This window comes from Ceratotherium simum, chromosome 8, assembly GCF_057802395.1.
Source record: "Ceratotherium simum simum isolate JZ-2026a chromosome 8, ASM5780239v1, whole genome shotgun sequence".
Classification (NCBI taxonomy): Eukaryota; Metazoa; Chordata; class Mammalia; order Perissodactyla; family Rhinocerotidae; genus Ceratotherium; species Ceratotherium simum.
The window spans coordinates 5,564,660-5,591,017 of record NC_141907.1 but is presented as its reverse complement, the minus strand read 5'-3'; the positions used below and the strand labels follow the sequence as shown (position 1 = coordinate 5,591,017).

Sequence of the window (26,358 nt, the reverse complement as noted above, 5' to 3'; positions counted from 1 at the left end):
ACCCTGTGCATCTTTTCCATCTGGCTGTTCCTGAGTTATATCCTTTTATAATAAACCCTTGATTCAGAAAGTAAAATGTTTCTCTGAGTTCTGTGAGCCACCCTCGCAAATTAATTGAACCCAAAGAGGGGGTTGTGGGAGCCTCTACAGCCAGCTGGTCAGAAGTTCAGGTAACAACCTAGACTTGCAACTGGCGTCTGAAGGGGGTTGTGGGGGCAGTCTTGTAGGACTGAGCCCTTAACCTGTGGCATCCGATGCCATCTGCAGGTAGATGGTGTCAGAAGTGGGTCGAATCGCAGGACATTCAGTTGGTGTCCAGAGAACTGGTGGTGGTGTAGGAACCCTCGCCATACACACACGCATGCACACACAATAGAACTGGTGACCAGAACGGCCTATTTAGAAGTCAGTGGATTCCTTCCTCTTTCCCCACTCTCAGAAGAGTGGGTGTTGGGAAGTTTGGCAGGGGGCGTGTCCTGCATCATGGCTTGTTAAGTAACACTTAATGGGATACTGATGGGGTCACACTTGAGAACAGTACCTTGAGGGTTGTTACCTTGCCCTCAGTGTGAGGAACCACACAGCTGGGGCAGGATGGGGGAGGAGACAGACGCCCGCACTGGCAGCTGGGATACTGGATTCCTGTCTCACCTGCCTTTTCCCACCTGTTCTGGCAATCATTCTGCTTCCCTGTGCCTCAGTTTCCCCACCTACACACGGGCCTGTGTGTGTGTGTGTGTGTGTGTGTGTGTAGGCTGTGCAGGCACCTAACAGACCTGAGCTACGTAATGTCCCATTCCCACCTCCTTCCCATCTGTAGGATGGGGTCATAATGACCATCCTGCTCCTTCACGGGGCATCAGGGAATAACATGACCACAGTTGACATTCTCAACATTCTCAAGGGATAGATTTCTGCAAATATGTCAGTTTAAAATGCCACTAAAATAGTGGTGACATTTACCGAGAGCCTACTAAGTGCTGTTCTGAGGACTCTACTAGGTCTAATTTAATCCTCCACCCCTAGAAAGTAAGCTCCGGAGGGAGTGGATTTCCGTGTGTTCTGTGCACCGAGGTCTGGTGTGCCCAGCACACGGCAGGCGTCCTGTAAGTACCTGTCGTGTGAATAGGCCTTTCAACAACCCTGTGAAGTAGTCTTGCATGAAGAGGAAACCATGGTCCCCCCAGGTGAAGTGTGTTGCTAATGATGTGAGCTGGGGTCTGAACCCGATGGTCGGGCCTGGAGCCCACACTTTTAGCCGTGACGCTTTATGGGCAAGGGGCCATGAGCCAAGTCTGACAGAGCAGGGCGTGAGGGACAGGCCTGGGCCCTCAGTTGTGCCTGCTCACCGGGGAGTGATTTGATTCTGTGTGCCACCCTCTGCCCCTGTGTGGTTAATATTTGTGCCCCGGAAAAGTGACCACCAACTCAGTTTTCAGGCATTTGCTGTCACTGTGAGCATCTGAAAATATAAATGTGGTGTTTTCAACATCTCTAACCTTCTAAGGCCGTTTCTTGCTGGTTTAGTGCCTGCAGAATTCCTTCTCCCATCTCCAGATGGGCCAGGAGGCCTGCCCCCAGGGAGCTCTGTGATCCAGACCCATTGCCGGGACCTGGCATCTCTGCCCATGCAACAAGCCGTGCTGGCCGAGCGGGACCCGAAGGAGCAGGACACGGAGGAGCCAAAGGCAAGTGTAGTCCAGGCCGGCACAGAGTGCCTCACGTGCTGTGCTGGCATCATAACTGAGTGATAACAGCTGCGTGGTTAGCGTGTTCTGTGCTCCGAGCTCTGGGCTGGGCACTCCTGTGCATTGTGTCTTCCAACCCTCGCAACCCTGTGAGGTTGGTATTTTTAGCCCTACTTTTCAATGGGGATGAAATTGAGGCACAGAGAAGTCAAGGAACTTGCCCAGGTTCACACAGTAAATGGCAGAGCAGGATTTGAGCTCAGAGAGTCTGGATGCTGAGCCTAAACACTCCAGGAGACTTGAGGTTGCTGGTGAAGATTCTGGGGTGAGGTGAGCTGTTGTCACCTGGGGGGCAGCCCCGATCCATGTTCTGCGTGGGGAAAGCAACGGTGAGGAGTGGAGTGGAGGGCACAGTGGGGGCTAAGTGGGAAGCGGGGGCGCTTTGGAGGCAGACAGGTAAGCATCGGAATCCCAGCTGTGCCACCTCGTGCTGACTCCCAGAGGAGGTTTTCTTTGTAAAAGAAAATTCTGTTTATAAAACCAAATATTCAAAATTCACTGTTTGTTGCAATTTGAACGTGAAAGGTCTGTGTTGGTCAAGAATCTTGTCAGAAAGGATTTTTTCCCCTTGAATTTTGCCGTCAGCTGGTTTTCTGCTCTGCTGCTAGCTACAGCTTTCTAATCAGCCTTTGCTTGCCCAGTCACGTTCTGCTTCTGCTTTTCCTTTTTAACTGATGTCCTCAAGCGTGTGGGAGATGTTCTCCACGTAGTAACACCCTGCGCTCATGATCAGCTCCCTGTGTACGTGGCTCTATCCAGGGCAGAGTCAATTTGGTATAAATCCTGTGTGAGAAATTCAGCAAGAACAAAAGGGTTCAGAGAGAAATGTCCCTGCAGCCTTCCCAAGTGCCTTTGTCTCGGTAACTATGGTTTCTGGGCAAACTAAGGAAACACTCAGGAAGGGTTTTCTTTTGATAAAGAAGCTGAAACAAAGGGCCAAGGATGGCGGTAAAATGATCAGCACGTTTATTTTGATTCTTGACTTATGATACTAGAATATAGAGAAGAACAATAAAGTACATTAAAATATTTCCTCTAATTTAAAAGAAACAAACAACTTCCCCTCTGTGCTACAGCAGAGGAGCTGAGCAGGAGGAGGGGGTGGCCACTGGGATGCGAGACAGAGGGGACCTGGCCCACGTCCCACTGGACCTCAGGCAGCTGTGGGGCCTGCCTCGGGAGGCACAGCACCAACAGAAGCCACGGTGTGCTCCCGGCTCCAGGTTGGCACTGCCACTGAGTGGCCAAGTGACCTCATCTTTCTGAGCATCTTGCTGTGGTGTGGGGTGGAGGTTTTGGCTTTGATGGGGAATGTGAGCTTCACATTCAGGAGCATGTGCGTTGGAAAGCCCCGGTGAACTCAACTGTAGAAATGGTGGTTGCTTTTGGTGTTTATTACATGAAATCAGAGCCCACCTGGGGGCCAGGAGCTCTCCAGGGTCCTGAAAGAATTGTCCTTCACTTTCAGACTTCAGGGGTCAGCACAGTGTATGCACAGGAGTCAACGAGAGAGAGTGTCATTATTGTGCACCTGTTGCATGCCTGGCACCTTGCTCTGCGGCACTGTCTCATTAACACACCCTGGCTACTACTCTGCCTGCCTCTTGGCCTCTGCCTGGCCTGAGCTCTGCCCTCCTGCTCCTTAAGCCCCTGCAGCCAGGTGCTGCCCTGACCTCCTCTGTCCTGTGGTCCCCAGCACATCTGGTCTGGTTGTGGCAGTGCCAGAGCCTCACCCTGCAGGCCTGCTGAGCCATTGACCAGCTTTGTATGTCCTGGCCCTGGGAAGGCTGAAATGGCCATATCTGGGAGGGGGCTCTGAAAACTGGAAAGCTGAAATAGAGGTTTTAAGGCCCCATTTTGATTACTCTCTACCATTATGGCACACACGTGTGTTTCGTTTAGGAACCTTTGAAAATGAGCCCTGAATGCAAGGGTGTGCAGGCTATCATGCTGTAACCCCTCACCCCTGTAATGAACTGTTGTGACTGTTTATATACAAGTCAGCCTCTGCCATAAGACTGTGAGCTGTTGAGGGCAGGGCCTGTGTCTGAGTCAGCCCTCTAGCCTCTGAGTGTGGCACAGGGCCCTGGTGACAGGAAGGGCTCAGGCACTGCCCATGAACCAAGGAATGCGATCAATGGGTTTCCCTCCCAAGAGCTGGCTTCAGGAGGAGAGGGTTCTGTACTCGATAATAGCAGCCTGCACTTAGTGAGCGCTTACTGGGTGCCTGGCTCTGTTCTAAGAATTACATGAATATGAACACATTTAATCCTCACTGCAATCCACAAGGTAAGGGCTATTATGATCCCCATTCTACAAGGGGGGGAAACTGAGGCACAGGGATGTTACTAATTTGCCTGAGGCCACATGGCAGGTAAGTGGCATAGCTGAGATGTGAACCCATGCTGGGCGCCAGTCAGGCTCAGATGTTAACCCTCTGCCCCCTGTCCCCCAGTGCCGAGGCTGGCCCCATCCCCCTGGAAACCTGGTTATCTAAGCCTCAGATTGCTTTCTTGATTGCACTCGATGACCATTATTCAGTGGTCACACAATGGGAGGGAACATCTGGCTCCCACACCTGCCAGGGACCCTGGGGCAGTGACTGCATCTCTCCACCCCTCAGTTCCCCCATCTTCAGGGATGATCACGCTACCCTGCAGGGTTGCTAGGAGGTTAGAGACTGCATGGGTGATGCACGGAGAGGACACTAGTATACTGTCGATATTGTTGATGACCGTGACACAAACGTGGTAAATCATTATTGACCATCGAGGTTTCCCTCTGTGGTATTTCTCTTTCAGAAAAGGAGAGGGGGTTGGCCCAAGGGCAAGAAAAGGAAACCCCCGAGGGACCTTTCTGTTCCCCGCGCTCCTACGACAGGGTAAGATGGGCCGATGACCTGACCGGGGTTAAGGTAACCTTTAACTGTGTTGTGCCTGGTGTGGCCTTGGGCCTGTCTCAGCTTTTATCCATTTTTCAGGGCCCTGGATTGTTAGGGGGCCTCACAGCACACAGGCTGAGGATCGGTTGTTTAGTTGTGTCAGCTATAATAAGGATCTATGCTCAGAGGAGAGGACAGGGGAGCTGGGCTTGCTCCACAGACAGGAAAGGGGGTGACTGTGGGGCCCACGGGTCTGGTGTCCCTTCCAGGCTTGTAGAGTGGGTGCTCCAGGGCCTCTGCGAGCTGGTTAACCTTCATCGAGGCTCGAAACGCCCCTCCCAGTGCCCTAAGACCTTGTCCCTTGTCCCTGGCATCTTGGGCTGCACAAGAGTGGTCCATGCCTGTCACTTCCCACTGCTCTCAAGGTCACCTTGCTCCTCTGGAAGCTTTTCTCTTTATCCTCAGGGTTCCCACATTTCTAAGAGTGAGGGTCTTTTCCCTGTAATTCCTGTGGACAGGCCTTTTGGACCCAAGACTGGTTTGTCTCACTCCAACGCCCACAGCCTCTCTCCCTCTCCCTTGACACGAATCCTTCTTGATCAGGAGGGTGGGAGGGCCTGTAGCTGGAGCACGTAGGCCACATAACACCTGTGAGCAGGTGGCATCATGTCCATTTCACAGAGGAGGAAACTGAGGCTCAGAGGGGTTAAGTGCCTTGCCCACCCTGTCTTCATGTGCCTCCTGCCCCTCCCACAGGAACCCTCTTCTGGCTCCTTGGTCTTTCATCGATCTCTGGATAAACTAGCCATTCAAGCATTTTCCCCTCTTAAATTAACCTCCATTTCTCTGGTTAGATTGAAAAATATGGTCAAACTCATGACTGTTTATTTTTATGAAAACCAGAAAATGGAAATATGTGCCCTGGGCCCGGGTGCCTCCCCTCCCAGCTGGTTGCTCAGAGCTGTTGTGTTTGTTCCGTTCCTGGCACAGGTACGTGATCTTCCTAAACGAGCAGAGAAGCCAGCTGAGAGCTGAGCACCCAGATCTGCCTTTTACGGAAATCACAAAGATGCTGGCCGCCCAGTGGGCTCAGCTGTCTCAAGAGAAAAAGCAGGTAAGTCCCTTTCTGCGTAGAATGAGGAGAGAAGTGGGCCCAGCCATCTGCAGCCTCCCTTAGGGTCTGTTCCCTCCTGCTCCATCTTTTCACACTGGAACCAAAGGAACTTTCTGGAATGCAGGCATGAGGTGCCTGTTACCCACCCCTTAAAACAATTACTGGTTCACTGTCGCCTTTGGCATCCACCGTCTCCCAAACCATGCTAGGCAGAATGGCTAATCCGTGAAACACGGGCAAGTTGTCTCATAAGTTTAGGAAACGCTGCCATAAATTAAGTGAAATAGACTTTTCCCCCTGCAGGAAGTTTTTGGAGCATTTAATGTAATTTTGTTCACTTAAAAGATATTTCAGATGCAGTCCATGCTCTCCTGGAGTGGGGCCGTGGAGGGAGAGACAGAGCAGAGCCCTTCAGGGGCCTGAGAGTCTCTGAGTGTCGTCTCCAGTGTGAGGGATTCTCAAACTAATTCTACCATGGAACCCCTTTCTCACAGAGCACCTGTTCACCTCCCACGGAAGTGTGTTCTGGGGGTCACAGGAGGAAACACCAACTTATGGGACACAGCCAAAGCCCTTTTAGCACAGCATGCATATCCAACACTCCCTCCCCTCCACTGTTCATTTCAGCCACACTGATCAAGCCATGCCTGCTCCAACAACACCTCCTTCAAGAAGTCCTCCCATACCCCTTCTAAGTAAGTCTCACCCCAGAACAGCCCCCTGCCTCCAGAATGTCATTTCTTTGGGTCAAATGCAAAGACCCTGAGATGAACTTCTTTAACCTCTGTACTTTTAACTTGTTTGGGCCATAGAAAACCCTTGGTTCAAATCAACTATTACAGAGAAATGCTAATTTGGGGGAGTATCAATTAATAACACCCCTCTCCTTCCTACCCAGGTTTGCAATCAATTGGGAAATAGATCCAGTAGTCTGTCAGACAACTGGACAACTCCTGGCTGTCCTGGTCAGGGCAGGCCCCTGACCACGTGGGCAAGAGCAGACTAGAGCCCCTGCTCTCTGCCAGGCGGCAGATCTCAGGGGGAGGAGAGAAGAAGGGGCTCCGCCGAGCATCTCTGGTTCTGGCTCCCAGTTTGCCACTCAGACAAGCCCCTCCTGCCACCGTGGAGGGGAGGGTGGTGCCGGAGAGGCCAGCAGGGTTAAGCTAATGGAGCTCCCTCCATACAGAGAGAAATATCGGGAGTGGGGGAGAAGCAGCCCCCACACACGCACTCACGCGCACTTGCACACACGCGAACATGTCCAGCAGATCAGAGCACAGCTCCTGTGGTTAAGTTGGGTGACAAAGGTTAGGGTGAGGCCCCACCTCTTATGGTGACTTAAGCCCCTAACGTTCCAGTCTCAGCGGCTGAGACAAGATGACAGTTGGCTTTGCACACAAGCATGGCATTTGCAAAGCACAGGGCAGCTCTTATGGGACAGCAAGAGGCAAAACCGCTGACCTAAAGCTTTAGGGAGTCTCTGAGCTCTTTTCACAGTTTCAGAAATCCTTCCCCCTCTCCCTGCCCCAGCTGCCGTGCCCGAGGGTCCTGCAAAGCATAGTTGTAAGATCCCTCCTTACACCATTGTCAGCTGTCCCCTTGGTGGGCCTCAGGTCCCTGCAGGAATGGGACAGAGGCCGTGCGCCACACGCCAGGTGGAAAGAGTGTCCAGAAGCCTGAGGAAGAGGCCATCGAGGGACTGGCAGCTCCAGTGTACCAGCACCAGCCCAACACATCAATGCTTTTACAAATTATTTTTACTTAGAAAGATTATTATTTCAAAGTACCAGGTCCATAAAGTAAATAATCACTGTGAATATTAATTATCCGACAAGTATTCTTAGGGGGAACTTTTGCCCCCCCCCTCCAGTTGTCCCTGGGTTACCCCAGCCCGGCGCCAGCCTCTGTGGCTGGAGATGAGTCCAAGTCCCTGCCTTCAGGAGCTCACGGTCTAGGGGGTCGGGTTCCCCGAAGTGGGCACATGCCATCCAGGGTGAGGGGTGCCTGGGAGCGGTCTGTACCAGGGGCTGGGGGCCCCAGGAGGCACCTAACCCAGTGTGGGAGTGTCTCACCCAGCCTGGGGGCATCAGAGAAAGATTATCGAGGAGGTGACTGTTGTGCGATGGGTCTTGAAGGATAAGGAAGCTTTGCCGGGGAGGAAAAGTGAGGCGGTTGTGACTGGTGGAGGGAGCACAGCAGCTTCGGGCTGGGTCTGATTCCTCTTTTTATCACGAGTGCCCAGCCCAGGCAGGACCCTGCACAGGTAAAGCACTGACGTTTGCATCAGGGATAACTGAATAGAAGTATAGTGTCCCTCGAGAGGGAGCTGATAGTGCTACCCTCGTCTGCAGTCATCAGACCACACGTGGCAGAATAGTGAAAGTCACAGGGAGGCGGATCCCAGTGGATTAGAAGGAAAACCTTCTGTACTGTCAGCGTCATTCAAACAAGGAATGAACTTGCTGGTAGGTAGTGAGGTCGCCATCCCTGGAGGTGTGCAAGCAGGAGCCGGGCAGTAGCTTCTCGGGACCGTCCTAGTGAATCCAAAGCAATCTAGACAAGAGGCCAACCCCGCCTCGCAGATCAGGAGAGTCTCAGAATCGCTGTGCTCCTGCTTCCAGAGGTATATTTACGAGGCGGATGAGGACAAGCAGCGCTACATCCGCGAGCTGCAGGCCTACCAGAGCTCCGAGGCTTACCGAGCCTTCCTGCGGAGGCGGGCAGCGCACAAGGCGCAGGCGCTGTGCGGTGAGTGGGGCCTGGCGGGGGTGGGCTGGAGCTTCCCCTCGTGCCAACGGCGGCCTACCGCGGGCCCCGGCGTTGCCCACCCTGAGGCACAGCAAGTTGCTGGGAGTTGACACGCTGAGCATCCGTAATCCAGCGCACACGGGAGTTGGGGGATAAAGACCCCAGCCCCGCTCTGACATCACTGAGGTGTGTTCCACACGCCACCTAGAGGCTCCAGGTGGGACTGCGCCCCGTTGACTGTAGTGGCCCCTGCTCAGCAAGGGCCCCCATACTCCCTTTTTTACCTTCCCAGGCTCACTTCCCCACGCCCCTACCAGCGTTTCCTGGGATCACCGCCCAGAAAAACCACTCACACCAAAATCCTTGTCTCCGAGTCCTCCCCTGGGAATCCCAGCCTAAAGCAGAGAAGGGAACTCCCGTCTATCTTCTACTTACCGTGCCTGCCTTTACCAGGGAGGGCACTTGCCGTTCATCTTCTTTTTCATCCTTACTGGAATTCTTGTCAATCACGGTGCCCCCCGGGCGTGTGTTTGACATGCACACTCACGGGGCTATCTTGGGCCACCCTTGGTGCCAGTCTCCTCCGTGGGGCACATGCCCACAGGGCAGCATCGGGCAGCCGCATCAGTGGTGCGGGGTCCACCCACCGTCCATCGTGAGTGTTCTTCCCGCGCTCTCCATGCTGGGAGCTGACCAGCATCCCAGGACACCCCGGCAGAGCCCGCTGGTCCTCCACACTGCTGCTTCTTGCTCCCACCTGGGCCTGGCCTCCCTAGTGGTCAGGGTGTGGGCTCAGGGCTCAGTCCAAATGCTGGGGTTCACATCCTGGCTCTGCCATGTACTGACTCTGTGACCTTGCACAAATCATTAAAGCACTCTGCCTCAGTTTCCTCATATGAAAAATGGGGCTGTAATACGACCTTCTGCAAAGGGCTTGGTGCAGATCAAGTGAGATAAACCACAGGGACCTTGGTGCTCAGTGCCCAGTCCATGGCGAGAATTCGGTCCGTGTTCATACTTGGTACCCCCCTCTCTGCTCTGGGGCATGAGCCCCCTACCCCAGCTTCCTCCAGAGCAGGGGTCAGCAAACTTATGTAAAGGGCTAGGTAGTAAATATTTTAGGCTTTGTGGGCCATGTGGTCTCTGTCACAACCACTCAACTCTATGATTGTAGCAAGAAAGCAGCCATAGACAGTGTGTACACAAATGGGCGTGGCTGTGTGCCAATAAAACTTTATTTACAAAAACAGGCAGAGGGCCAAGTTGGTCCACAGGCAGCTCCACTCTAGCCCATTGTACTTTTTGGTTTTCCACCTAACATTTGTTTTCAGTCAAGCACCTGCAGATAAAAATAATCAATTGCAAAACTGGTCTAGCCTAAAAGAATTAGCAGATACACTCATCCCATCAAGCATAGTGGGGCCTCCGATGGTTCTGAGGGAGCTGCAAGGCCTCTGGTCCTTGGCACGAATGTCAGAGCTAAGCAGCCTGCGCCTGAGACCTTGGGCCAAGGGGCCCCTGAGAGCAGCTGTCATTCTCTGCTCATGTTTTCCTCCCTTAAAAGGCCGTTTGTCAGACTTAGCAGAAAACACCTCATCTTGCTTAATCCTTCAGTCATGCCGGAGTCCTGTGGCCTTCTTACGTTTGTGGTTGTTTATGGATTGTCGCCCCATGAAAAGCTGGTGCATTACAAAGAAACGCCCCTCCAACAGAGCTTGGTTTTTAAACAAACAAATAAGATGTCTTACTGCCTTATTTGAAACATTGTAATTTTTAAAAGTTTACTATGAGAGTATAGTAAACAGTTTTTTTAAATATCGCTTGAATCTGTCATGCTAATAAAAACTGAACTGTTTTCCTTTTTCCTTCTTTCTCTCTAATCTTCCTTCCGTACCTGGCCAGGTGTTTATAAGTCAGAGGACCTGGTGTTCCCTCTCGGTTTACAGGGATTTGCAGACCTCAGTTGAAACTGAGCAGCTGGAATCAAGCGCTGTTCCTCCAGCAGGAAACCTGGAGATGCTTCTGCCCCTCGAGTTGATGTGCCCCCCCAAAATCAATCAGGCTGAGCCCTTTTCTGAGACAAATACTTTAAGTGATGCCATTTGTTTCTCCATCAGGGACAGGTGCACCGGGAAGTGGATGTGAGAGCGAGGGCCTTGACTTCTCAGCAATTGATGTAAGTACTTTTGGAGCGGGGAGGGCGGTGGCTGGGGGGGGGTGGTTAAAGTAATCATCCTCATATGGTGTGGGAGAGTGAAAAATGTTCTCTCCCAAAAGATATCTAGGTCGTAATCTCTGGGACCTGTGACTGTACCTTAGATGACAACAGGGTGGGGGCTCTTTGAGGAAGTGATTAAGTTAAGGATTTTGAAATGGGGGGATTATGCAGTCACAAGTGTGCTTACAAGAGGGAGACTTGACACAGAAGAGAAGAAGGCAGTGTGACCACAGAGGCAGAGATTGGAGTGTTGCAGCCACAAGCCAAGGAATGCCGTCAGCCACTAGAAGAGGCTAGAAGAGGCAGGGGATAGATTCTTCCTAGAGCTTCCAGAGGGAGCATGGCGCTGCCAGCACCTTAATTTTGGCCCAGTCAGACTGATTTTGGACTTCTGGTCTCCAGAACTATGAGAGAATAAATTTCTGTTGTTTTAAATCGCCAAGTTGGTGGTAATTGGTCACAGCAGCCACAGGAAATGGCTGCGTTTAGGCACAGGACTTTATTCCTGGAGTGTGGCTCATACATCAGTCCCTCGTGGAGGCCTTTCTTTCGTGCTCCTTGGATAAGTGTGTATTGAGCTCAGCTCTGTGGGAGGCACAAGACCAGGCTCTGAGGATGCAGAGATGGGTAAAGCGTGGCCCCACGTCCAGGGGAAACTGGCAAATGCAAGACAGATAACGGCAGGAATCCGCTGTGATGGAGGCGTGCACACGGTGAGGAGGAGCCCCCAAGGCTGTCTGGGTGAGTTCCTCACAGGGCAGGCGATTCTGAGATGACTCTTAACGAATCAATCGAAAATTCCCAGAGGAAATGCTGGACAGTGGAGGCAGACGGAAGTGAAGCAAAGCGGGTGCTCTAGACGGAGGAAACAGGACGTGCAAAGGCCCGGAGGCGGGAGGCAGCATAGGGTGTTTGGGGACCTGTGAGCAGTTCAGGATGCCTGGAGCAGACGGTGTGCGTATGGGGGCGAGGACAGGGCACTGGGGACTGGGTTCGTCAGATGGCAGGAGCTGGAATGTAATTTGTAGGTGTTTCCCCTTTGAGTTTTAATTGAAAATGAAATATATATTCAATTAACAAGCAAAGACTAACTGAAAATGAATTTTTGGGGGCAGATAGAAGTGTTTACGATGAAATTTTCTGGAAGACTACACAAGAAACCTCCCTACAATGAGTAGGACACGATGTCGGGTACCTTTTACTTTTCACTTTACACTCCCTTTTCTATTACTTTCAGCGTGCATTTATAATAACTTGAAAAGTTGTTTTAAGTATATCACCTTTTATCATTAGAAAATGGTTTGAGGACTTAGAGGGAACGGACTTCCTGAGTCCATCGTCGGCCCGAAAGCTCCGTCCCTTGTGGCCTAGGCTGGACACTGGGGCCAGAGTCCCTCCCCCTGAACGATCTGCTCTGCGCAGCCAGCTACTCTCCCACCAACCCATCCCTCCTCTCCCCAGAGCCTGTGCGGACTCCCCATTGCCTACATGGTAAGGCCTTCCATGACCTGGCCTCCATCTCCCTGTCCAGGCTCCTGTACCCATGATGTCCCCCACCCGCCATGGAGGGGTGCCAGCAGTGGCATGCTGTTCCGGAACATTGCCTTTCTTCCTTACCCATCCTTGATCCTGGATGAGCGCCTTGAAGTCTGAGGCTGGCTTTCCTTATAATAACATGAGGCTCAGAGCACGATTGTGAATGGCTGTCAGAGCTGACATTCATACAGCGTCCAGTGCCTGGCTCCTAACAGGCCCTGGAAAAACATTAGCTGCTATTATTGTTTCATGTCTTATTTCTCTGTCCACCATGTAGGTGGCACCATGTATCACACTCCTTGTGTAGCTGCCCTGCTTTACCCAGTAACGAAGGGGCATGAAGCCATGAGGCCAATGGCTGGTAGCTCAGTGCCTGGGCCCAGTGAAGTTCAATTGCTCCTGGTTGAATTTGAAGGAAAACATGAGTTGATTCTAGTAGGTGAAGACCTTGCATTTTTATTGAGAGCTCTATAGGGTAAATGGTTCCTGGTTATGTTTTGTTTCTTTGATATTTTATCTTGGGCACATTGTGATTCGTTTTCTCTCCATAGTGGGTCATAATCTTGGCTTCAGGTTGCAAAAGAGTGTGTAGTAGGGATTATCTGAATGAGTTTGGGTCCCTTCCATAATTGTTCAAAAGGTCACCAAACCTAAAAGGCTTACACCTTCCATCATGGATTATCACGATTAATTGCACGACGATGATAGTTCTTTAAGCAAAAATGAGAGCACTGTACTTTTTGTCGAGGCATATGGGCGGTTTGGCCGTTCACTGTGACGTCTCAGCGCTGGCCACGGTGGGCATTCAGGGGCGCTTTCTCGGTGGTGTTGGCACCGCAGACCCCTCTCCCCTCCATGAGTTCCCTCCCGATGCGGGGCTCTCGGGCAGTCCTCCTGCCTCGCTGCTCAGCCCTCCCCCAGCTTCCTCTCCCTGGAGCTCCCCCAGCCCTGGGGGCTCCCTCGCTGCCATCTCTTGGCGGGGTCCCTCTGCTCATTTAGTGAGAGGTAGAGCAAAGGCTCACGGCGGGTGTGGGAGAAATCGCACGACTTCTTCTAGGTCGGGGCACATCTCTGGGCTGACAGGGCTCCTCCCCGGTAAGGGAGAGAATTCCCGAGAAAAGGTGAGCAGCAGAGTCTGCTGAGCGTGGTCACTTCCTGGCCGGCTCTCGGGGAGAAACATATCAAGTCTGTATCAGGAACCATTTCCTGTCAGACCTTAGGGAGTTTTTACATCTCTGAACTAATAAATGGAAGCAAATGCATACAGCTATGTATGTTTTTAATTAACTAGATTTTTCATTTAAAAAATAATATATAGGCAAAAAATACTGTATATGCATGGTAAAAAAAAATGCAAACAGTATGCAGAGGCTTACAGTGAGAAATGGGTCCTGCTCACAGGCCAGAGCCCCAGTCCCTCACATCCCCCACCCCACCTCTGCATCAGACGCCCACCACGACCAGTTTCTAGTACATCTTCCAGAAATTTGCCGTGGATATACAAGCACCTATGGGTTAGTGCATATGTATTTTGATAAAGGACACATCCTTGTCATTTAGTCGTAGAGTTCCTTTTGGTTTAGGATTTCAAAGCAAACTCTTTGAAAATAAGCGAGACCCAGAGTTGGTTGTGGGCTCTCTCCAACACCACCTTCAATTCTCCAAAGCTCCCTGTTGTACCCTCTTTGCCACATACCTAGCACTTTCTCAGGGGTCTTGGGATGAGTTGAAATTCTCAGCTGTGCTGGGAAAAGCCTCAAATCGGCAAGTGATTTCACAGGTGGAAAGGGACTGGCAGACCCGGCCGGCCCACATGAAGTCCATAGGCCCCTTCAGGCTACTTTTACATTTGGAGAAGGCCTGGTCCCCGGGCCTCCTCCCTGTCACCAGACGTCATTCTGTCCACAGGGGGATGAGAACAATGATCTGTACTGTAGGACATGCAAGCAGTTCTTCAGTTCTCTGCATAACAAGAAGGAACACCTGCTGGGGAAGCAGCACCTGCAGAACCTCACAGGTAACCAGCCGCTGCTCTGCTCTGCGCTGCAGACGCAGGCCTCGACTCCCCCTGCACTGGGGCTCGCCAACCCACAGACACAGGCGCCTTGTTGTTTAAATTTACTGTTAAGACGGGATCTAATCGAATGCTCTAATGCCAGGTGAGTGTGTGGGGGAGTGGGTCCAGAGAACACATGTACATTCGCCTCCTAGTCGACAAGGCCACCTGCTCCAGCCCCGCCCCTCGGGGGCCTCCGTGTCCCTGGAGCCCGCTGCCTCCTGGACTCCAGAGGGTGGGGGCCTGGACACCGCGTTCCCTCTGCCCAGCGCCCTGTGCCCAGTCACTGCAGGGCTCACTCCCTTCTTCACCCAGGCCTTCCTTGACTGCCGCCGTCCCCGGAGGGCACCCTGGGCCCTCTGGGCACAGCTGCACACCTTCTGCCCTCCCCGTCTTCCCCGGCTTTATTTCTCTCCATCAATCCTTCGTCTTCTACCAGCCTCTTTCATTTGCCCATTTACATTGTTGTTGTTTGCCCTCTCCCACCAGAATATAAGCCCCTCGTGTTTGGGGATTTTTGCCTTTTTTATTCACTGCAGGATCCCTGGGGCCTAGAGGCATGGCTGGCACTCATGGCCAGCGCTTGATGTGGATTTTCTGAATGAATGAATGAATGAATGAGTGAATGAATATGGTCAACAAGTAATTCTTGAGCACATATTCCATCCCAGGCACTGAGCCAGGGGCTGGGGACACAGAAAGAATAAGACAGAGCTCTGTCCCAAGGAAACTCAAGTATATGGGTTAATACAAACAACCTCGTGTTAAAATGTCTTGCGTTCAAGTGAAACGAGACCCGTAGAAACAGGCCTGCCCCCCAGTGATGACAACTACATAAAATCGCAGGGTGCTGTGGGGCTGGAAAAGATCCTGCAAGAATGGAAACAGTTATGTCCACTGCTGGACTATGGGGTGACTTTTTTCCATCTATTCTTTAATGTTGTTAAACCAGAAATAGAACTGACTTAAGCCCCTGCTCTGCATCGTGCTAGCTGAGTGGCCCGGGACCAGTTAGTTAACCTCTCTGGGCTTCCATTACCTCTTCTGCAAAGTGAGGATGAAATTGCCCACCTCGCAGGGCTCTTCTGAGGAGGCACATCAGGGCCTTGTGCAGGCCTGGTGCGGCTGAGACATCACCTCCCCCAGGACGTCTTTCCTGATCCCAGACTTGAGTGGGGGGCCTCCTCCGGCCTCCTGAGGCTCCCGCATGTATGCTTTGCTTAGTAGTTATCATCCCCTGCTACTGTCACCACCACCCCGCAACACACAGGTGCATGCGTGTGCGCGCACACACACACGGAGACACAGACACACACACGCGGAGACACAGACACACACGCACACAGAGACACACAGACAGATACACACACAGACACACACACACACGCACAGAGACACAGACACACACACACATAGACACAGACACACAGACACAAACGTACACTGGTCTGCCCTCCTGGAGGGAAGGGGCTGTGTGGTTCAGGACACATCCCTGGCCCATAGTAGATATGCAATAACCATTTGATGGAGGAATGCACAGATGGACAGAAGGCTCACATTTGATGTTTGAAAGGAAATAAACCGTTTTCAGTGATGTCTTGTTTAGGTGAATGATGGCAATGAAGACAAAAATGCATCTTATTACTGCAGTGAGTAGAACCCGTGTGCTCCGGTGCCCAGCATCTTACCGTGTAAATTACCTGCTGGAGACGATTCAGGCTGATTTCAAAATCTATAAAACCACGTGCAGGGAGATGTGAAGTTGCAGATGCATGTGGCTGTGATCCAGTGTAACTTTTGCAGTATTTAAAAGGAAACAGGCGTGGGCAACCCTCGCTACATTTTCCCTCTAAACTGCCTACAAATTTTACGTTGGCGGTCAGGCTCTTGAGAGCTTTTCCATTCCTGCCTTTATTGCTGCAATGTTGTGGGAAGCAGGGCTTTGGGCAGCTGCAGTCTCGGAGGCTTAGTCCTGACGGGACGGAGTGTTGGCCTCGCATCTCTTCGGGGCGCAGGTACCCAGGTCTCACGTGGCTCTTGTTGCCTGGGCTCCCCCGAGGTGGGGCATGAACCTGGGAATCACCTGCCCCCACCGTCACCGTCCCAGGAGAACCTGAGCTGCCCCATCCCCAGTCTCCACGTCCTCTCAGCAAAGCCAGGGTACAGAGCAGATCGGGGAGCAAGGTCCAGAGCTCTTTCTTATAACAGCGTTGCTGAGATCTAATTCACATACCGTAAAACTCACCCACGGAGAGTGGTTTTCAGTGTGTTCACAGATATGTGTAGCCATGATTATGGTTAAGTTTAGAACATTTTCCTCACCCCAGACAGGAGCCCGTGTCTGTTAGCAGTCACCCCGCATTCCTGGGCAGCCACCCATGTGCGTTCTGCCTCCATAGGAGGTTCCAGCATTTTAACATTTGATGTCTCCTTTCCGTGGAGAGGCCGCCAGGCGTGTCTGCCTTGGTGACGTCTTAGGTGGGCTGTGCCCTGTCACCCTGAAGGGCCTGAGTTTGAATCCCTGCTCCGCGTCTTACTGCCTTTATTATCTTGGGCAGAGTCTCCACCCAGTGCCGCCTTCTCCTCAAGTGCAGGAATGGGGTACTAGCACCCGCCTCCCAGGGCCGTTGTAGGATTAAATGAGTTAGCCGTGTGACAGCCTCCCGCCGTGCGGCACCTTCTGGGTGCCCACCATTATTATCATGAGCTTGGAGGCTGCGGCGTCTGGGCAAGTCCCTACCTCCCGCCCTCCTTTCCAGGAATCTCAAACTGCTCATGGTTCCTGTTTTTCCCCTCCAGCTGCCCTTCTCTTGGAGTGAACTTCCCACCTTTGTGCCCAGTCTCACTCCTGTTCATCCTTCAAAAACCCGTCAAAAAGACAGATAATAGCAAGTGTTGGTGAGGATGGGGAGGAATCGCAGCCCCAATCCACTGCTGCCGGGAGTGTCAAATGGTGTAGCTGCTTTGGAAAACAGTCTGGTAGTCTCTCAAAAGCTGTTTCCGTGTGACCCAGCAATTCCACTCCTGGGTGTATTCCCAAGAGAACTGAAAATGTATGTCCACGCAAAAACTTGTGTATGAATGTGCATAGTGGCAGTATTCACAATAGCCCCGGAGTGGGAACAACCCAAACGTCCACCAACTGATGAAGGATAAATGCAATGTGGTCAGACAGTGGAATACTATTCATCCATGAAAAGGGATGAAGTACTGATGCATGCTACAACGTGGAGGGACCTTGAAAACGTGGTAAGTTAGAAAAAAAACAGTCACAGAGGACCACTTAGTGTAGGATTCCAAGTATATGAAACGTCCAGAACAGGAGACTCTATAGAGACAGAGAGCAGGTTAGTGGTTGCCCGGGGCTGGGGAGATGAAGCAGGTTAGGAGGTGATGGCTAAAGGCTACCAGGTTTCTTTTTGGGATGACAAATACGTTCTAAAATTGACACTGGTGATGGTTTCACATATCTGAATATACTGAAAACCTTTGAATTGTACACTTTAAGTGGGTAAATTGTAAGGTATGTGAATTAGATCTCAATGAAGCTGTTAGGAAAAAAATACCCATCTCAGTCAAGGACCCCTTCCTCCAGGAGGCCTCCCCTGCTGCCCTCCACCCGGCACTGGGCCCAGTGCATCCTGCTTGTATGTCTGTCTGCCCCCTGGACCAGGGACCCAGTGCAGGACTAGGGACCCAGTGCAGGACTGGGGACCCAGCACAGGGACCAGGGACCCGGCACAGGGACTGGGGACCTAGAGCAGAACAGGGACCTGGAGCAGGGACCGGGGACCCAGAGCAGAACCGGGGACCCGGAGCAGGACTGGGGACCCGGAGCAGGACCGGGGACCCAGAGCAGGACTGGGGACCCGGAGCAGGGACCGGGGACCCAGAGCAGAACTGGGGACCCGGAGCAGGACTGGGGACCCGGAGCAGGGACTGGGGACTTGGAGCGGGACCGGGGACCCAGAGCAGGGGCTGGGGACCCGGCACAGGGACTGGCTTGCCCACATCTGGACAGAGGGCCAGGCCTGGAGGAGCTGCTCATTTTATGCTCCTGGGGCCGACCTCCGCTGGGATTTCTTTCGTTTTTAGGGGAATTTGAGAAAGATTCCGCCGAGTGCTTGAAGCATCTGGGAACTCTGGAGGAAGAGGAGGGTCAGAATTTGAGCAAAGGGGACTCAGAGGAGGAAGCCGAGAGCCCTGATTCACTTCCACTCGGAGGCCTGAGTCCAGAGAACAGTTTCGCTTCCCTTGACTTGTGTTTCCTGCAAGAGTTTATCTTCAAACTTCTGAAAAGTGAGTAGTCAAGTTTAGCAACTCCCAGGTAACGCTGCTGATCTAGGCTTTCGTAATCCTAGGGGAATAACAATAAGTAAAACTAATAGTCAGATGGGAGATAACCGAGGGCTTCGATGAGCCAGCACAGCTCTAAGCCCTTTATACCAGTTACCTGGTTTAATGCTCATAAAAGTACTGTGAGGTCAGTAATAATATCACCTCCCTTTAAAGATGAGGAAAGTGCAGCACAGAGAGGTTAAGTAACTTGCCCATGGTTGCACAGCTAGTGAGTGGCCGAGCTGAGATTTAAACCCAGGCCATGGGGTTCCAAGACCACTGCTCTTCACAACTTCCCAGCAATCTCAGCTATGTAAAATTACACATATGTAAATCCAGGCAGATGTTAATGGTAGTCATCTCTAGGAGGCAAGAGAAGGGTGTTATGTTTGTCTTTATTCCTCTCTGTATCTGCCACGCTTTCCCCAGTGGACAGATGTCCTTTATGTTATCAGAGAAAGGACTAAACTCTATTGAAAAGGATTTTGAGGACGACCTGGACACATTGGGGTCCCTGCTGTCGCCTGTGTGAGGCACAGTTCAAAGGGAAGGGAGGTTTTTGATGAAAAAGAACAGAAAATGAAGACTTTCTCTCGCTTTTCCTCTCAGTCAAGGAATTTGAGCTCAGAGAGCTGCAGAAGACTCTAGAAAGAGCTCAGGCAGAGCAGGAGGCCCTGCAGAGGCAGCTGGTGGAATTGCAGGTGAGGCGTCCCGGGGGGCATGGTCTCTGCAGCCCACTGCTCAGCCCAGGGCCCCTGCCCGTGGTGTCGAGGAGTGAAGGATGAAGACCACGTGGTCCATGTGAAATAACAAGTCACCAGCCGCAGTGCCACCCGCCTCCCCACCCTCCGTGTCCTTATGAAATAGAGTGTTTCGTCACTGTGTTTGATGTGCAGAAAGTGTGCTGGGAGCCTTCCTGTGCTGTGTGCTCTTTTCACTCAACGCTTGGCGCTCTTTCTCGTGGCCACATGGCGCTGGGCCTGTTACTTCTCACTGGCAGCTGCACCCACCGCATGTTCCAGCCCGTTCCCCTCAGGGTGGGGCCCCAGTGGGCCCCAGCTCCCCATGCCCACAGCTCAGGGTCAGTGAGTATCCTCACACGTGTCCTGTTGTGTGTAGGTGGTCTGGACCCCACACCCCAAGGAGGGTTGCCTGGTGGTAGACCGTGAGTGCTCCTCAGTGGCAAGGATGCGTAAATTTGTGCATCAATGGGTGGTACCTATTTAATGAAAGCAAAGAGAAGAAAATGAGGTGAAACTATGCATGAAGTCACAATTTTTAAATGTGTTATTTTATTCTGATTATAAAATTAACTTACATTCATTGAAGAAAATTTTGAAATTTCAGAAGAGTATGTGAATAAAATTTAAATCCAATTGTAAGAGAAGCTTCGTTAACATTTCACTGTAGCATCTTCTAGTCTTATTTTCCATAAATATCTAAACCTATCTATTTATATAGTTAAATATATTCGTATATTATTTATCTATGTATTTATCTAAATAAGTATATCTAGCTCTATACTTAGAGATAGGTAGGTAGGTAGAAAGAAGGAGAGAGAGAGACAGAGAAATAACTGGAATGAGAAACCACACCGTTTATGCTCCATGGTTTCTACTCCGTTACATAGTAAGCATTTTCGCGGCTCCCTCAAGCTCCTTTTATGAAGTACCTCTCGTGCTGCATAATATTCTGTCACGTGGATGAACCACTTTGGTTGCATCCGGTTATTATGTTATAAACAACACAGTGCTGAACATTCTCGTCTGTCTTGGCGCTCGTGCTTGAGCTCCGGTGGGAAGGATTCCTAGAAGTACAGTGCTTACTTAACAAGCACAGCCCTAAAGAGGTCCGGGCAGGAGGCGGCGGCTGTCGTGGTTCGGGAGCACAGGCTCGAGGGGCTGGAGTCGGGCTCCGCGCTCAGCGCTGTGCCGCGGGCGCCTGTCTCCATTCCTTCACCTCCCTGGTTATCAGTCTGTCCGTGAGTCAGCGGGTTAACAGTAGGATCTGCCCCGTAGGGTAGTAGGAGAGATAAAAGGAGCTAATCCACGTGGAGGACCTAGAAGGGTAGCTGGCAGGGTACCTGGCACCGACAGGTATCACCTTTGATCACGATTACAGCATTGCCCTCTGGGGGCTGTCCCCTCCAACTCCCTCCAGCAGGCCCTTCATCCCAGACTTTTGTGCACCCCAAAGTTCCATTGCAATTCCTGTTTCCTTTGGGTGTGGCTTAATGCCTTTCCCTGCAGCTTTAAAGAGCTCTGGAGAGCAGTGAATGTTTAAAGAAATAGGAAAGGAAGCACCCCAGTGATCCAAAGCCATCATGCGATGACCCACGTGACACAGCTCCCTGGAAACAGCCCTGTCAGGGCTCCTGGGTCAGCAGCCTGGGTGGCAAGGAGGGTGTGCACCACTGGGGGGCGGCACCCCTTCCTGTCCAGGACCTTCTCAGCGAGGTGGCTCACTGAGCTCCCAGTCTACGTCTCTAGAGGAAGCACATCTGCCCACCTCCCAGGGATGTCGGGAGGGTCTGGGGTCCTGGCATACGGCACCCTGTCTGCACGCACTGGAGCCCTGGGAGCCTCCCTGCACACACGGCCCTCGCCCTGGGGCTGCCCCCACCTTCCCTGGCCTGGGCCTGATTTCTGTTGTGGGGCCCCCAGACAGAAACCTGAGAAGGGCCAGCTCGGAAATCAGGCCCAGCTGTGTGGTCACTGACTGCCCCCGACCTGTGAACCTCAGTTCCCAGGCCTAGAAAATGAGTCAGGGACGCCTCCCGGCGTGCGGGAGGGTGACTAAGGTATTGAGTGGTGTAAAGGGTCCAGGGGAAGTGGTGGGATTTTAACAAGTGGGGCTGTGTCGATGGGGCGGCTCTTCTACTTCCTGGAGCAGAGGAGAGATTGAGGGTGTTCGTGGATTCTGTATGTCCCCTGCAAGAGCAGCTGCAAGACCCTCTTTGTTTAATTGTTTACTTATTTATTTATTTACTTGGTATTTTTTAATTTACTTATTGACTTAATTTTTTAATTTTACTTTTAATTTTTTATGTACTTATTTGTTCATTTACTTTCTTATTTACTTATATACATATTTATGTACTTTTTCACTTCTTTGTTCATTCCCTCCCTCACTCATTCATTCCATTGGAGTGCCTTCCTCCCAGCCGAGGGCTAGCAGGCCATGAACACCTAGCGTTCCTTTCAGAACCAGCAGCAGAGGCTGGAGGCGGAGCTGGCCGGCCTGAAGGCCTATGGGGTCCTTCTGGAGAAGGAGTTTGAGAACCTGAACATGATGGTGATGCTGTCCCACTTCGGCCTGCAAGTCATGGACACGGGTGAGCCCGCCTGTCTAGGGCAGTCCCTCTCCCCTCCCCCGTGCCACACGCGAGCTCCCTGCTCACTGGTCCGTACAACGCAGGCCCCAGGAGAGTCCTGTCCGTTCACTCATTCGTGCCTGCATGTCCCTCACCTCTTCACTCAGCACATGTCCCTACGTGCAGCACATGTTCTCCAGGCCCTGTGCTGGGTGCTGGGGGATGTGGAGATGCACAGTGATCCTCATTATCCCACATGCAGTGCCCACTGGGGGCCAGGCCCTGAGCTGGGCACCGCCAGGGCATGGAGAGATCACGCAGCCCCTGGCCTCAAGCTCTAGTCAGGTAGACAGACCCTCGGTCACTAGACTGTCGGGGCGCAGTATCCTGAGGGGGGCTGCCCTCCACGGACAAGATGTTGTAGGCACTCAGGTGGGAGGCAATTCCTTACCTGTGGGAGGTGGGCTTCTGGAAGGACTTGACAGAGGAAGGGGCATTTCAGCTGGGCCCAGGGGGACAGTCACAAACTCCTTAGGCAGAGAAGGGGCACAGGCACAGCAGGCAGGGAGGTGTGGACACGCAGGGTGAGGGTGTATAGCAAGTAGACGGTGTGCCCTGTGCAGTTCTGGTACAAATACCCTTGTCTGTAAAGAAAAATCCATGCATACTGTTTCATTGTAAAATCTTTAAACATGACCGTTTGGAGGAACATAAAACGTGAACATTCCCCTTTACCTCCTACCGACCCCCTAAGCCCCTCCCCTCCCTAGAAGTTTGTACTGTTCACATCTTTGTGCATCTCCTCCCTGCCAGGCGTTTTTCTCTGTATCTGTGAATGGTGTAATAGTAAAAATCATTAACACCTGGAACTTCTTGGAACACTGGCTGGCCATGGCCTTGGCACAGGGTCCTCGGGCCCCCTGCTGGATTAGGGGGTGGGGTCTTGGGTATTTGGGGGGCCCTTGGGCAATGGCTGTTTACCAACCAGTCTGGCAGATTTCAGTGTTTCCAGACCTGGTACAGCCTCACTGGCACATTACAGGCCAGCGGCCAGCACTGTGCAGATGAGAAACAGGCAGACCCGTCCGTCAACAGCTTGTCTGTCTTCTATGAATGGGACACACTATGCACGTCGTTCTCGGGGTGCAGTTCTGTACACCTCTTAGAAATCTCTCCCGTCTGCGCGTGTAGCTCCCCTAGTTTCACCTCTACCTGGTGTGGTGTAGCAGACCCTGGCACACCGGTCCCCTGCGGATGCACACTCAGGAGGGGACACCAGGGTTTCACCATCACGATGGAGCAGTCACGCCTGAACACACCACACCCGGTCATAGGGTGGAGCATCCCTGCTCCCTTAAACAGGGAAGCCTCAAGCCAAGGGCCCTGGCAGTGAGAGGTGTGGAGTAGGTCCTGCTGTTTCGGAAACTTGGAGACCCCCTACCCTCCCCTGCCCCTCCTGAGTGAGAGCATTTGCCCTGCATGACTTCCATGTGAATTGTTACACTTACATAGTCTAAGTGCGATTAGAGAGAGGGGACCGGGCTCGAGGGCTCCTGAGGAAGGAGGATTTCACAGACTTGGGTCCTCACTGGATGCGGAGGCAGGTGGGAGGCACGTTCTTTGGTGTTGATAAACCCACCGGCCCCAGCTCTCTCTTCCTTGGCGTGGCCTCTTTCTTATCTTGCAAATCGGATCCATTTACTGCAGCTATGACACCGGCAGCTCTGGGGAGCAGAGGAAGGGTGCTGTGGGGGCGGGCTAACGTCCAGGCCTGTTCACACGAGTGTTCTTCCCAAGGAGGGCATGATGGAGGCGTTGGACCTGATGCCTGGACAGTATAATGTGAAGGAAGCGTGGTTTTCAGAAAGCATTTATTGATCATTGGCTCCAAAATTACAAATGCATCTGGCATCTAGTAAGGTCCACAAAGCAATTCTGCCGGCTCAGCTCCTCCTCTGCTCCTGCCACTCTCTGCTGCCTGCAGCACCCGCTCCGGCCCGCTCACTCAGCTCACTCCATCCAGAAGACCTCTTCTGAGTGCAGACCATGGGCTCGGTGCTGGGAATCCAGAGAGTAGAGGAGACGTTTTTTGACCTCACAGAGCTCCGAGTCTCAGAGGGGTGGCACACGCTGTTGGTGTGATCCAGCCATCCTGGGGCGAGCCTCTGAATTCTCTGTCCCGGGCCCCGTGCATAGTAGGTCTCCAGAAGTGTTTGAGATGAGAGCAAGTAAATGAAGAGCGAGTATGGTCTGTGCTCGCATCTGAAACAGCCCTTGGGCTCCATCAGCTTCTTCCTCGCAGTCAATTGTTCTGCTCTCCCTTCCCAACCCTGCAGCATAAAGCGCCGCCCCACCTCTGCACCAACGGGGACCCCAGGACATCTCCCAGAAGTGCTGAGGTCAGCTTCCATGGAGGCATCTCTTTCAGTGGAGACAGGATGGAAGATCTCAGGGCCTTCCAGGACGGACAGGACGGCTCTTCTGAGCGAGGAGAAATAAATCGTGTGTGTGTGTTTGCATTCACGCAACAGACTCAACCTGTCTTTTGTGTCTGGGGTTCAGCAGGGCATCCACCCTGTAAGTATTCCTCCCGTGGGCTAAGAGTTGAGCAGCTTTGATTTGGGAAGATTCGGGTAGAGGGCGTCTGTCTTTCCGCGTTTGACATCCACAGAGAGTCCAAGCGCACACCTGCTCTCACAGAGAACACGGGCCGAGCAGCCCTGGGGGTGCCCCCACCTCCCTCTCGTGGTCAGTGTCTATGACTCAGGCACGCTTTGGTTTCCTCTACTGAATTATAAGCACAGTCGCTGCCCGTCAGCCTCCAAGGGTGGGGTGAAGATCGACTAACATAGTCAGCTTCTCTGAGTCCCCCAGAAGCCGACCCTGAAATCAGGATTTGCGTGCAAGTGAGTTTTTTGGGAGGTGATCCCAGGTAGCAGATTGGGGCAGTGAGACAGGGAAGAGAAGACAGCCATGAAACCAAGAAACCACCGAGGGCAACTGCAGCTAACCCCTGGGGCCATCTGGAGCCGGTGGAGGACATGAGCCTGAGAGCAGCCCACCCAATGGCGAGGGAGCTGGGCTATTCATCCACCAGCTGCTTTCAATCAAGCTGGAGGATGGCTTCTGGGAGGGGTTAATTCCCTGTCCTTCCAGCCTGCCGTGGGGGTGGCAGAGTGGGCACAGGAGGCCAGAGAGCCCTGGGCGGGGAAATGTGTGCTGTAGTTGGCCGGCTGGCCAGTGTGCCCCCTGGGTGGCAAGCACAAGGGATGTGGGCACCAACAGTGTCTGTTGTAGAACTCTTATAGCACTTTATGGCCCATTAATGGACGTGCAGCTACAAAATGGGGGGGGGGTCGTTGTGGTTCCTGCACACGCAGGGGTGTAGACATCGGGGCTGGGTCTGGCTGCCTTCAGCAGAGACTGGCCACAGTGGCCTCACCACATAACAAGTCCAGCGGCGAGCAGGAGGACTGGGACAGCAGCTACCAAGAGGGGCCCAGGCACCGTCTGTCTCCTCAGTTTCCTCTAGCATGTGGCTTTTGTGCTTACATCCGTTGCCCCCAAGGTAGCTCTCCAACCTGCAGCATTGCTTCTGCACTCCAGGCAGGATGGGGCAAAGAGCAAGGGCAAAAGGTGGGTGCCAGCTGGTCTTTCTCCTTTTATAAAGAGCTTCCAGAAAGCCCCACTTTCTAGAAAGAGTTTCCAGAAATCAACTTCCACTTGCAACTCAAGGGTCAAGATGGCGGCATTTGGCCAAGATGGCTGCAAGGGAGGCTGGGAAATGTAGTTTTAGCTGAAAATATGGCTGCCCAGAGCCAAGCTGGGGTTGCGTTAGGGAGGAAGAAGGGAGTCGGAAAGAATTGGGAGTGCCTGCCCCAGTGGACACGATTTCTAGAGGTGGAAGCCAGCTTGTTCTGATCCTGTGAAGGCCTGTGTGCAGTCTGGCCGGCCTCAGCCCCTTGTAAAGAAGCCCAGCGTCGTTCTCCACTCAGCCGACGTGGATGGAGTGTCCCCGAGCCTGTTTATGCTAGTCTTTCAGCTGGGCAATGACCATTACACTAGCCTGCTCTGTACATGGCACTTTGCACACATCATCTCACTTATTGCACACAACACCCTTGCCAGGCAGGTCTGTTAAGCCATTTACAGATGGAAAGGGAGAAGCCCCGTAATTTGCCCAAGATGCCATCGGCAAGCAGGCCAGCTTTGGTTTCCATCACTACTGTGTCCTGTAGAAATCTCAGCTCCTTGGTTTGAGCACGGGGCCTGCAGAGTGGTCAGCCCGTTTGCAGGAGGAAGGTCATCTTTCTCTTTCCAAACCAGCTCAGCCTCTCCCCTCCTGACAGCTACCCTGCCCCTGCTCTCCCTGTCCCCCCTTACCTACAGCCCGTGGGCATCTCATT

The 26,358-nt window shown here is 52.5% G+C and overlaps 1 protein-coding gene across 1 annotated transcript; it reads left to right on the top strand.

Annotated features, from left to right (window-relative positions):
- Positions 1-1,174: 1,174 nt before the first annotated feature.
- LOC147916381 (uncharacterized) lies at positions 1,175-24,475 on the top strand. The gene is made up of 11 exons (XM_087434741.1): positions 1,175-1,187; positions 1,528-1,688; positions 4,550-4,629; positions 5,620-5,743; positions 8,365-8,491; positions 10,609-10,667; positions 14,154-14,262; positions 18,397-18,600; positions 19,249-19,340; positions 21,844-21,973; positions 24,289-24,475. Exons 1-11 carry the CDS (start codon positions 1,175-1,177, stop codon positions 24,291-24,293), a joined length of 1,104 nt encoding a protein of 367 aa, XP_087290867.1. The 3' UTR covers positions 24,294-24,475.
- Positions 24,476-26,358: the final 1,883 nt, after the last annotated feature.

What these genes read in the sequence shown, in the direction of transcription:
- LOC147916381 (XM_087434741.1), top strand. An exon ending in TGTCTCAAGAGAAAAAGCAG is followed by an intron (nt 5,744 to 8,364) that starts GTAAGTCCCTTT and finishes TCCTGCTTCCAG; the next exon opens with AGGTATATTTACGAGGCGGA. An exon ending in GGCAGCTGGTGGAATTGCAG is followed by an intron (nt 19,341 to 21,843) that starts GTGAGGCGTCCC and finishes CGTTCCTTTCAG; the next exon opens with AACCAGCAGCAGAGGCTGGA.